General features: G+C 49.1%; 2 protein-coding genes across 2 annotated transcripts; one reads left to right on the plus strand and one right to left on the minus strand.

The window, feature by feature from the left end:
* Positions 1-3,019: 3,019 nt before the first annotated feature.
* On the plus strand, positions 3,020-5,717 carry LOC136510799 (uncharacterized mitochondrial protein AtMg00810-like). The gene is made up of 3 exons (XM_066505134.1): positions 3,020-3,253; positions 4,787-5,180; positions 5,695-5,717. Exons 1-3 carry the CDS (start codon positions 3,020-3,022, stop codon positions 5,715-5,717), a joined length of 651 nt encoding a protein of 216 aa, XP_066361231.1.
* A 1,323-nt stretch (positions 5,718-7,040) lies between these two features.
* On the minus strand, positions 7,041-10,180 carry LOC136510800 (uncharacterized). The gene is made up of 9 exons (XM_066505135.1): positions 10,113-10,180; positions 9,925-10,026; positions 9,764-9,799; positions 9,597-9,664; positions 9,331-9,428; positions 9,098-9,149; positions 7,378-7,470; positions 7,165-7,239; positions 7,041-7,103 (listed from the first exon to the last, which is right to left on the minus strand). Exons 1-9 carry the CDS (start codon positions 10,171-10,173, stop codon positions 7,041-7,043), a joined length of 648 nt encoding a protein of 215 aa, XP_066361232.1. The 5' UTR covers positions 10,174-10,180.
* Positions 10,181-12,227: the final 2,047 nt, after the last annotated feature.

Consider the following 12,227-nt stretch of genomic DNA (forward strand, 5'->3'; position numbering starts at 1 on the left):
CACATTCCACAACACCATGAAAGAAGCGATTCATAGGTGTCCAGTTGGTTAAGCTAGGCCGGCTTATTACAACATTCTAGATCCGTCGACCCAAGGGACTTATCAAGTCGGTACCAGCCATCAAGAAGCAGCACCGGCTGGTAATGGTGACGTCCAGGCAGTTTAGGTTTCATCTGAACAGACTCAAGGAATTACTACAAATCAGATACAGTACAATCCTGGACCATCAGTACAACATGTGCAACAGCTGGCGGGGCAAAGTCAGAACCAAGTGATCAATTTTGGCACATCAGGCCACATACCATCGTCGGCTCAAAAAATAGCACCATCAATGCAAAGGATCCGTAGAGATATAGATCCTTATGTTTATAATCAGAGACTTTAAGCAGCAAGCCAGCAAAGAACCCAGCAGATGGAGATTCCACAAGGATATCACTACGGATCAGACTATAATACCTTTCACATGATTCCAAATCTAGGGTATCAAGGCACACGAGATTTCAGTTCACAGATGGGTCAGCAAGTACAGAGAAATCCAAATTCAAATGCTGATGAGTTGCTGCTGAAGGTGACCAAGATGATAAAAAATCAGTTCGTTCTGAAGCCAAAAGGGCTGACCTTTTCGTACAAACGCCCAGATCCAGAATGGTATGATTTGGTCGCTCTTCCCACAAATTACAGGCTCCCAGAATTCACTAAGTTCATTGGCCAAGACAGTACAAGCATGATAGAACATGTCAGTCAGTATCTTACACAATTAGGCGAAGCATCAGTTGAGGATGCCCATCGTGTTCGTTTCTTCTCCTTATCCCTATCAGGGCCAACCTTCACTTGGTTTTCATCACTACCAGTCAATTCTATTGCCAATTGGGCTGACCTAGAGAAGAAGTTCCATACATATTTTTACACTAGGATTGGAGAAAAGAAGATTACCGATCTGACAACTATAAGACAGAAGACTAATGAATCAAGCACTGAGTTTCTTCAGAGGTTCCGAGAGACTAGGAACTTATGCTTCTCCTTAAACTTGGCCGATGATCAATTAGTTGCTTTAGCTGTTCAAGGAATGCTGTCAATGTGGAAAGAAAAGCTACTAGGACAAGAATTTGATAACTTGAGTCAATTAGCTCAATGAGTGGCAGCGCTCAATAGCCAATTCTAGAGTATGCACAGAGATACCCGATTTCAAAAAAGTACCACAGTGGCCGAGGCTTACAATCCATACTCAGTTGATGACGGCTATGAAGATGAAGAAGAAGAGGTTGCTATGGGTGAATGGAATTGGGGCAAGAAAACAGTAATGGTGACAAATCCTTAGGGAAGAGGAGTCGAGGAGAGCTATGACTTTAATGTCACCAAATCAGACAAGCTCTTCGATTTCTTGCTTGAGAAAGGACAAATCAAATTGCCCGATGGTCTTGTTATGTTACCCCATCATCAGTTGAAGAATAAGAAGTTCTACAAGTTCCATAACACTACTTCTCATTCCACTAATGAATGCAGAATCTTTCGGCAGCATATACAAAGAGCTATTCAGCAAGGGAGGCTCAAATTTGATACGCCTCGAAAAATGAAAGTTGATGATAATTCTTTCCTAGGAAATCAAAACATGGTTGATGCTGGGATACTCAAAGGAAAGACTAAGGTCCTAACATCAACCAAATCAAAAGAAGCCAGAACAGTCGATCCCAAGATGCAAATATCGGCCGACGAATACAGGGAAATTAAGAGACGTCGCGATGAGCAAAAGAGTCAATATAAGCAGGGAGGAACATCAAAAGCAGGGATGACAAAGCCACGAGTTACATCTCAGATTCTGTTGAATAAGTGGCAGCGATAGAAGGAAAAGGATTATCAGCATTGGTTAAAGGATCAAGAATACCAGCGTCGACAGCGATGAGCCATAGTCTCTCTCGGAGCCCATCACCATTGGTGGGAAGCTCCTTCTCACTCGGGAGCAGTGGCTTGCCAGCCAAGGTGACCAGAAGAAGGGGGAGCCTTCTTCCGCGATAGGCGGCCGCAAGCGTGGCAAGCCGCGTAAGCCGCGCAGAGACGCCCAGGCTGGGGCGCGAGGACGTGCCGAGGGTGATGCCCGCGGAGGCGCCCAGGGCGGCGCCGCCGGCAGGCACAAGCCAGCACGAGACATTGGGCCAAGGACTGTCGACAGACACGACGCAGCCAGGCCCACGTCGCACAGGCGGAGGAGGAGCCGGCTCTGTTCATGGCACATGCAAGCATCGAGCTACCTCCAGCGGCACCGGCCGTAGCGGCACTCCTCCACCTTGACGAGCCAAAAGCACACGCCCTCCTCGACGACGGCTCCGGCAACGACAAGACTGACGGGTGGTGCCTCGACACCGGCGCCACCCATCACATGACCGGTCGATGGGAGTTCTTCACCGAGCTTGACTCTAGCGTCCGAGGCTCCGTCAAGTTTGGGGATGCCTCCGACGTGGAGATCAAGGGCGTCGGCTTCGTCATCTTCACCACCGTGTCTGGTGAGCACAGGCTGCTCACCGGAGTCTACTACATCCCTGCGTTGAGGAACTCCATCATCAGCTTGGGACAGCTGGATGAGAACAGTTCGCGTGTGGTGGTTGAGGATGGAGTCATGAGGATTTGGGATCGCCGTCGCCGCCTTCTCGCCAAGGTATCCAGAAGCGCAAATCGACTCTACGTCCTTAACGTGCAGGTGGCACAACCCCTCTGTCTCGCTGCTCGTCGGGACGACGAGGCGTGGCAGTGGCACGAGCGTTTCGGGCACCTTCACTTCGAGGCCCTGAAGCAGCTCAGTGCCACGGAGATGGTGCAAGGCCTGCCGTGCCTCGACCATGTGGAGCAGCTCTGCGACGTCTGCGTGTTGACAAAGCAGAGGCGACTCCCCTTTCCCCAGCGGGCGAGTTTTCGAGCCAAGGAGAGGCTCGAGCTTGTGCACGGGGACTTGTGTGGCCCGGTGACACCGGCCACACCGGGAGGACGACGCTACTTCCTGCTGCTCGTCGACGACCTCTCCCGCTACATGTGGGTGATGGTCCTCGGCAGCAAGGGAGAGGCTGCGGACGTCATCAGGCGCTCACAGGCTGCTGCGGAGGCGGAGTGCGGCCGCAAGCTACGCGTGCTGCGCACCGACAACGGCGGCGAATTCATAGTGGCTGAATTCGCGTCGTACTACGCTGATGAGGGCATTCAGCGCCACTACTCCGCGTCGTACAACCCACAGCAGAACGGCGTCGTCGAGCGACGCAACCAAACGGTTGTGGGGATGGCTCGGGCCCTTCTCAAGCAGAGGGGGATGCCGGCTGTCTTCTGGGGAGAGGCGGTGGTGTCGGCCGTCTACATCCTCAATCGCTCGCCTACCAAGGCGCTCGACGGCAGGACGCGGTACAAGGCTTGGCATGGGCGTAAGCCGGCGGTCTCCCACTTGCGGGTCTTCAGCTGCCTCGCGTTCGCCAAGGAGCTTGGCCACATCAGCAAGCTCGACGACAGGAGCACTCCGGGAGTGTTCATCGGCTACGCGGATGGCTCAAAGGCCTACCGCATCCTCAATCCGAAGACACAGCGTGTGCGCACGGCGCGCGACGTTGTGTTCGACGAAGGGCGAGGATGGGCGTGGGACAAGGCGGTGGACGACGGCTCGGCTCCGACGTACGACGACTTCACTATCGAGTGCGTCCACTTCGAGGGAGCTGGGGGAGTAGGCAGCTCTTCTTCGGCGAGCGCGTCTACCCCAGTCCCCGAGCCTCCACCGACCCTGGCGCCTGCTACTCCGACAGCACCACACTCTCCAGCTAGGACCTCGGCTGCGATGAGTTCTTCGCCGGCTCCACCACAGCCGACACCAGCACCGACAGGCACCTCTCCAAGCACGTCTACTCCAACACCAGCTCGTGTCAAGCACAGCCCGGTTGAGCTCACCACTCCGCTCTCTCAAGACGAGGAGCGCATCGACGCGTACCACGACGGCGAGCCGTTGCGGTACCGTATGATGGAGAACCTTCTCGGCGACCAGCCGGTGCCGGGACCGGTGCCTCACGACTTGGAGGCGCAGTTGCACCTTGCGTGTGACGACGGCGAGCCTGGGTCGTTTGCAGAGGCCGAGAGACACGCGGCATGGCGCGCCGTGATGCAGTTGGAGATGGATGCAGTTGAGAAGAACCGCACCTGGAAGCTTGCTGACCTTCCTCGTGGTCACCGCGCGATCACCCTTAAGTGGGTGTACAAGCTGAAGAGGGATGAAGCCGACGCCATTGTCAAGCACAAGGCCCGCTTGGTGGCACGAGGTTTTATGCAGCAGGAGGGGGTCGACTTCGACGACGCCTTTGCTCCCGTGGCACGGATGGAGTCCGTGCGACTCCTCCTTGCGCTAGCTGCCCAGGAGGGCTAGCATGTTCATCACATGGACGTTAAGTCGGCGTTTCTTAACGGCGACTTGAAGGAGAAAGTCTACGTGCACCAGCCGCCGGGATTTGCGATCCCCGGCAAGGAGGGCAAGGTGCTCCGCCTGCGCAAGGCTCTCTATGGCTTGCGGCAGGCACCGAGGGCGTGGAATGCCAAGTTGGATTCCACGCTAAAGGGGATGGGCTTCGAGCAAAGCCCGCACGAGGCGGCCATCTACTGACAGGGCAGTGGAGGAAATGCTCTGCTGGTGGGTGTCTACGTCGACGACTTGGTGATCACCAGCACCAAGGATGCGGAGGTGGCGGCATTCAAGGAAGAGATGAAGGCCACCTTCCAGATGAGTGACCTGGGGCCTCTCTCCTTCTACCTGGGAATCGAGGTGCACCAGGATGACTCCGAGATCACGCTTCGACAGACCACCTACGCCAAGCACGTCGTTGAGCTAGCTGGGCTCACCGACTGCAACCCAGGTCTCACTCCGATGGAGGAGAGGCTGAAGCTGAGCCGCGACAGCACGACGGAGGAGGTGGACACTACGCAATACCGGCGTCTTGTGGGGAGCCTTCGCTACCTCGCCCACACACGGCCGGACTTGGCATTCTCCGTCAGCTACGTCAGTCGGTTCATGCAGCGACAGACGACGGAGCACCAGCAGGCTGTGAAGAGGATCATCCGCTACGTTGCGGGGACTCTCGACCACGGCCTCTACTACCCTAGGTGTCCTGGGGCGACACACTTCGTCGGGTACAGCGATAGCGACCACGCCGGCGACAGCGACACCAGCAAGAGCACGAGCGGGATCCTCTTCTTCCTCGGCAAGTGCCTCGTTAGCTGACAGTCGGTCAAGCAGCAGGTGGTGGCCCTGTCCAGCTGTGAGACCAAGTACATAGCGGCCTCCACCGCTTCGACTCAGGCGCTCTGGCTCGCTCAACTGCTCGGTGATCTCGACAGAGACACTAGAGCGGTAGAGCTCAGGGTGGACAACAAGTCCGCTCTGGCCCTGGTAAAGAACCTCGTGTTCCATGAACACAGCAAGCACATCCAGATGAGGTACCACTTCATCAGAGGTTGTTTGGAGGAAGGGAGCGTCAAGGCGAGCTACATCAACACCAAGGACCAGCTTGCGGACCTGCTCACCAAGCCCCTTGGGAGGATCAAGTTCTTTGAGCTCTGCTCCAGGACTAGGATGGTTCAACTTTCCCACAAGACGACGCACAAGACTTAGGGGGGAGAATGATGGATAAGTCTCTGTACAATGATGGATAAGTCCCTATGGTTTTTTTTGTGGGGCTGCAGCTGTGCTCCTTGTGGCTGCATGATGAAGGACAGCATCCTTGACTGGTCCTTGTGGTCTTGCTGCCCAAGGACAGCACAGCACCCTTGACTAACATCTTAGCATCTAGGACTAGCATCTAGGGCAGCATCTAGGACAGCATCTAGGACTAGCATCTAGGACAGCATCTAGGACAGCATCTTATACTAGCATCTTGGCATATGCTTGGCTGGTTAGCAGCCTATAAATATGTATCCCCAACCCTTCAGGTTGGCATGGCATTTGAAAATAAACCAGAAAATTGCCCCAACTCCTAGTGTCATCCTCTCTCGATGAGAGTAAGAATTCTGCTACTACCAAGAGTAAGAATTCAGCGACTAACACCAGGCACGGCTTGCTGGGCCGTTTATCGGGCCAGGCCGTCCCGAGAAGCACGGCCAGTCCAGCGTGCCGGGCCAGCCCAGGCCCACGACGAAGCGCGAGCAGCCAAAGAGAGGGGGGAAGGGAGGAAGCGCAAGCAGCCGGAGATGCAGTGGCCGCCAGTGACCTTGCCCTTGGGGCCCTTGTCACCAGCGAGGAGACAGAGGGGGCATCGACGTCCGTGGCGCAGAGATGGGAGGGGAAGGGAGTTAGGAGCGCGGTGCTCCGGATCTCCGCCCGAACGCGCCCGCCGGGCCTCTGCAGCCCGCGGAAACCCCTGCCGTCGTGGCCGCCGGAGTGGAGGCGGGGAGGGGGCGTCCGCGTGGGGGCGTGGCATCGACACCCATGCGCGAGGGCCGAGGGGAGGGAGGGGCGTCCCACGCGGCACCGGCAACGCGTCCGGGGCCCAAATCCAGGACCGTGTGCAATGGATGCGGAGGGGAGAAGCTACGGCCTGCGGTGCTGCGCGAGTGATGTCGGAGGGGGAGAGGTTGCGACGTCGCGCCTGCGGGAGCCGGGAGGGATGCGGAGGGGGAGAGGCTACGGCGTCGCGCCTGCGGGAGGGATGCGGAGGGAGGTGCAGGCTGCGGCTGCGGCATCGCACCTGTGGGAGCCTACAGAGGGATGCAGAGGGGGGGATGGGAAGGGAGTTAGGGATCGGGGAGTGGGGCGCGGGCCGCCTAAGGGAGCAGGCCGACTGGCTGGGCCGACTAAGGGAACAGGCTGGCCTTGGGGAGGTGAGGAGTGAGGAGGGGGAGGGGGGAGGCCGGGCCGACCGTCGAAGGCCGTGCCGTGCCGTGCTTTGCCGTGCCAGCCCACGGGCCTGAGCAGCGGCGCAAGCACGGCCTGCTCCCTCGGGCTGGGCCAGCCCGGGCCCGCTGACCATCGGGCCAAAATTGTGTGCTTCGTGTCAGACCACCGTGCCTCGGGCTGCATGGACATTTATAGTTTACACTAGTAATTCATCAAACAAATTGAGTTTTTCAGGAGGTTCATTTAAAGAGTCTGGAATCTTGATTTAAGATAATGTACTAAATGATATTCAAGTAAAATTATTCTCCTCGGCATCTAACCATGTAAAATAGATTTACTGAAATGAATTTAAAATTCAGAAGTAAAAGGAAAGCATCCATTACTTCTGTATACCCCTGCAAATTTTAAACAGAGGAAACAAATATGTGAAAATCTCAAGCTGTGCAGTGATGTGTTACAGTTCCTTGTAAACAATACTGACCTTTAGTGAAGAATCCAAAAAAGATTTAATGAAACTTGCAAAGGACACGTACCACACGTTGATAAGATGATCTCACAACTGCCAGAGGAATTTCAGCATACTGAGTGTCAGCTGGCACAATCTGATATGATACAGTAGCTATGACCTGCATGAAAGAGTAGTTGTGAAACCTGGCATGATAGTTTGAGTAAAAGCAACTAGGCAGAATATTTCATTTCTCTATCCATACTATCCATGGTAGGTATAGTTTGTTTATGAGGAGAATGATAGGAATCACTATTATGCGGTTGACTAGTTAAGCGCAAGCTTGAAGGAAACAAGTACAATTGTGTCCTGTGCAATCAAAATGTTGAAGAAACAGCTCTTCATCTTTTCTTCACACGCCCTTTTAGTCAGGCTTGTTGGCAGCACCTTGGTGTTCAGTGGAACCTTGTGATTGATTTCTTTCATATGCTGTTGCAAGTGAAGCACGGTTCTCACACCCTTTTTTCATGGAAGTCTTCATCATCAGTGCTTGGCAAATTTGGAAGCAACGGAACAACAACATTTTTAGTAGAGGCCAACCATCCTTCCTTGCTTGGAAAACAGGTTTCGTTGATGAAGCTTGCCTAAAAGTCACAGGATCTCTGAAAACAAGCGCGCTCCCTTCCTTTCTTGGATAGAGCTTTGTACATAGTTTGGTCTATCCTACCTCAGACTTCCTGTTTCATTTTTTTTTTTTTTGTTGCTTTTCTTTTTTATTCTAGTTCTGTTGTACAGTTGGTTCTTTTTGCTTTAATAAAATCCTAACAGTGGGGCCCCCCTGCTGTTTTTCAGGTTAAAAAACTAATTATCTTATATTTCCAATAGAAACGTACCAAAATTCAAAATCCATGGTAAAGTAACTAATTTATAGTTCTTCAAAGCTATTCACAGAAAGTTAGGTTGTTAACATTCAAAAATTAATGGTTTGCACTAGACATAAATTTACATGTAACAGAGATCGTGCTAAAGTTAACAAGAAATGGTATATAAGTAGGATAATTAAGACATTGTGAAAGGCAAGACGAATAGATAACACCAATCAAATTTTAACGCATAAGATCAATTGATTTGTAGACTCCATCAATGTTTTCAAGCTGTTGAAGAACCCATGATTAACCGTCTAGTAATACATGGGCAATAACTGGACAGAATGGCTCGATTAGGGGCGCTAGTGAACAAACCCAAGCGACTAATCATCAACTAGTGCAACTAATCGTGGGTCACTATACAGATGACATGGTGTTGCCTCTCAGTTTCAAGCACAGAAACTCACTAGGGGGAGCAGGAACTATATGTTAAATTAAAAGTTTAAAACCATGTAAGTTAAGTAACCAACTCATCATTCACTGATGTCATTATCCTTGTGATCTCATGATATACAAGATGTATATGTTCTTAAACAATTTCATGATGTACAGTATTTGATGCTACATGCCTACATCGGACTAGTTGATTGACTTAGGCGACCAAGTGGACAAGTCAGTCATCTAGCCACTTGATGAGCCGACTAAGGCTTAATAACGTTGGACTCTAAATATATGAACTCTCTGCTTCATTACAGCATGTTAATTTTTATCTCTTGGTTTAGTTTTTGGCAAATATATGTTTAATGAGATATCAGAAACTTTTATGTACTATATACTTAATAATACAAACAAATGGTCAGACAAAAAAGTCCTGAATAGTGTTTACACACAACGGAGTCAAATGGAACAGCACGTTGGTAGTAAAATGGTAAAGATGTTTACCTCTTCATGCTGTGCCACAGAGCTAGACATCAGAATTAGAGTCTTGTATTTCCTGGGCAACAGGAACATGAAATCAGGATACTAATTCTTTATACTCTCGTAATCAAAATATGATAGTGCTGTCAAGGCAAAACTCCAGTGAAAACTATTTTATCAATACCATGAGTCATAAGTCACAAGTGACATCCCAACATTATAGAAATTTAGATAAAGAAAGAAAGATAAGTTTGTACCCATTAGTTGTGCATTTTTCAAGAAACCTTGACTTCCTCTCAGTGTCTGCAGCGTAGTCCATAGTAGGAAGCTCTTGCTTGTAAAGCATTAATACTTTCTGGAAATATCAAAGGAAGAATAGATATGAGCTATCATGCATTTGCAAGAAAAACGGTGAACTAACCAAATAACTTGGCACGCATATCATGTGTAACAACTCATAGTCACAATTTTCACTTTTTCTGAATGCTATCGAACCAAGCAGACAAATTACAAACTTGATTACCTGAAGCAAGGACTTGGTTTGGCTATCTGCATCGCTTGGATTGAGGAGGATGAACTGAGAGCCCTCACCTACACATGCGATACAAAATCAGATGACAGGAGCGAATGGATCACCACTGAATCCAAATCAAAGATGACCGGACCGCAGAGACCCCAGCAGTCACTCACCGACGCCATTCGAAGCGCTCCTCTGATCCCCAGAAACTGCACAAGCGTCGTGACACACCCACAAAAAGGCAGTGTGAGCGGAGGAGTAAACCGAGGCGATAGTTTGCACGAAACTACGAGATCGAATAAAGTGCGTGCTCCTCATCCTCTAAGCAGCGTACCAGAGACGACGGCCTTGGCGCCCCTGGGCCCGGAGATCGTCAGATCCTGCTCCGTCGTCTCGCACCGCAATCCACTCCCGCGGATCTCCACCTTGCAGTTGCCTGTCCAAACAAGACGTGTATGGGCTTCTCAGAAAACCCAAGCAAGGAGTTAAACGCGATCGATCGTGGGCGGAGATCAAGCGCACCGATCGAGAAGGCGGGGGCTGCTGGCTCCGGCGCGGCCTTGGTCTTCCGCGGCCTCCCCATCTGATCTGGGAAGGAACCTGCTACGCCAGTCGCTGTCGAGGATGGATCGGGGTTTGTGGAATCTGGAGGAGCTAGGACGCCGGGGCTATAGGCTGGGTCGTGGTAGGTTGGATTGGATTCGAGTTCTTCGTGGGAACTTGGGAAGCGAAATGTGAGGAGGATGTTGAAAATTGAAATGGAGTTCGGGCGGAAATTTTTGGGGTGGCGGGAAGATGGCGAAAATGGAGAGGGCGAACGCGCGCGGCGCGCAGAGTGGATTTTGTGGTTACGGAGGTCAGTCAGTCATTCCAAGCCTGGGCCGACTACTATCGTCGACACCCAAAATAAAGGAGTCATTCATCATGTTATTGGTAAAAAGTTTAATACATATTTAACATCTTCTCTAACAATAAAACTCAAAAGAGAATTATTTCTACAAATAAGTTTCCAGGAGAGATGTCCATATTTAGGTTGCGCCTCTCAGACAACCTAAAATAGGTCTCCCGTATAGATACTCTATTGGAGGCTAATTTTAGATTTCTTGCTATCTATTTTAGGTTTGGGTGACTATATGAGGTCAAGCCCACGTCCGGCAGGCAATGGATATTCGAATTTTGTTTATTTATTACTTCCTCCATTCTAAATTACAAGTCATTTTAAAAATCTTATAGGGTTAAAATATCTTAAATTTGACCAAATTTATGTAATAAGATAATAACATTTAAGATATCAACTAAGTATTATTAGATTCTTTATTAATTATATTTTTATAGTATACCTATTTGATGCCATAAATCTTTATCCGAATTTGTCTTCATCTGAATTCATATAAAAAATATGATTTGTTTGAGTTGGCAAAGTACAAATCATGTGTTTTATATTAATGGTAGGAGTGTATTTTTGCTATTTTTATTTGGATTATTATTCCATAAAAAAAGAAAATTTAAATAAAAATCATATATATTTGGGAATATTTGTATGGGTGGCCCTGGTGGTTTCTTCTGGTTAGCCTACCACATCAATATCGATAAATAATTTTGTATTTCTTGTACGTGGGAGTCTGTGGACAGAGACACTTATAAAATAAACACGTCGTGATGCATCTACTCACTATGTTCCAATTTGTAAGTTATTTTAGCTTTGTCCTAAATCCAACTTCTGTAGCTTGATCAAATTTATTAAGTAGATGCACTGTCAAAATATATTTTATGGTATATCTTATGAATCTTGTTTGATACTTAGATGTTTGTGCATCTTTCTATAAACCTGGTCAAAAGTATGAAAATTTGATATAAGATAAAAAAAACTAAAATGATTTATAATTTAGAACCGAGGGATATATATAGTAGCCTCAATCTTCAATGAGAAAAATATTTTCATGACTTCTTAAATAGGTTGATAAATTAAAATTTCACTTAATGACCTGAGAGAGACCCTTCCATAAAAACACATAACGAATAATGTGAAAACCAATTCTATGGCTACTTAAAACAGGTTGATAAACTAAGTTTGTTTTGAATGTTTATTTCTCCCAAAACTCAAACTCAATATTCGGCAATTTAGCGTGCAGCTTTGTCCTATTCGCACTTCAATTCATCTACAAGAGCACATCTAGGCACCTTGTCTAAATCACCAATCTATGTAAGATTCTCAAACCTCCAAAACCCCAAAACTCTGGAAGTGATTGTTGGATCCCTTGGCTATAGGTTTAGTTTGCATGGTTTGCCAATGCATGCCAATGAGGGATATGGCCATGTGATGTAGCTCCACATGTTTGGTTATTTTTTTGGGGGGTGGGTGAAGGGTTTGTTTGGTTGTATGGTAGTAGGGTGAGTGCATGTGCTCATGTATTTGGTTTTCTGAATCGGTAGAAGTGGTGTCACCTTGCATGGCAAGGGATAAGGTTTCCTTGGCTTGGGTTATGTATCGATGCAAAGCGATCCCCATGATTTCAACTAGTACCAAAGAAACATGTAGTATGTCTATTGTTTCCAATGCAAGCTTTTGAACTGGACCTCAAAATTAACCCTATGGCTAAGTACACAACTCGTGGGGAGTGACAATGCTTTGTATGA

Source organism: Miscanthus floridulus, chromosome 16, assembly GCF_019320115.1.
Source record: "Miscanthus floridulus cultivar M001 chromosome 16, ASM1932011v1, whole genome shotgun sequence".
Classification (NCBI taxonomy): Eukaryota; Viridiplantae; Streptophyta; class Magnoliopsida; order Poales; family Poaceae; genus Miscanthus; species Miscanthus floridulus.

What these genes read in the sequence shown, in the direction of transcription:
- LOC136510800 (XM_066505135.1), bottom strand. Translation starts at nt 10,173, where the DNA reads ATGGGGAGGCCGCGGAAGACCAAGGCCGCGCCGGAGCCAGCAGCCCCC. An exon ending in GAGCGCTTCGAATGGCGTCG is followed by an intron (nt 9,665 to 9,763) that starts GTGAGTGACTGC and finishes TCGCATGTGTAG; the next exon opens with GTGAGGGCTCTCAGTTCATC. An exon ending in AAACCAAGTCCTTGCTTCAG is followed by an intron (nt 9,429 to 9,596) that starts GTAATCAAGTTT and finishes TGATATTTCCAG; the next exon opens with AAAGTATTAATGCTTTACAA.
- LOC136510799 (XM_066505134.1), top strand. Translation starts at nt 3,020, where the DNA reads ATGTGGGTGATGGTCCTCGGCAGCAAGGGAGAGGCTGCGGACGTCATC. An exon ending in TCGAGCGACGCAACCAAACG is followed by an intron (nt 3,254 to 4,786) that starts GTTGTGGGGATG and finishes GAGGTGCACCAG; the next exon opens with GATGACTCCGAGATCACGCT. An exon ending in CGCCGGCGACAGCGACACCA is followed by an intron (nt 5,181 to 5,694) that starts GCAAGAGCACGA and finishes GTGGGGCTGCAG; the next exon opens with CTGTGCTCCTTGTGGCTGCA.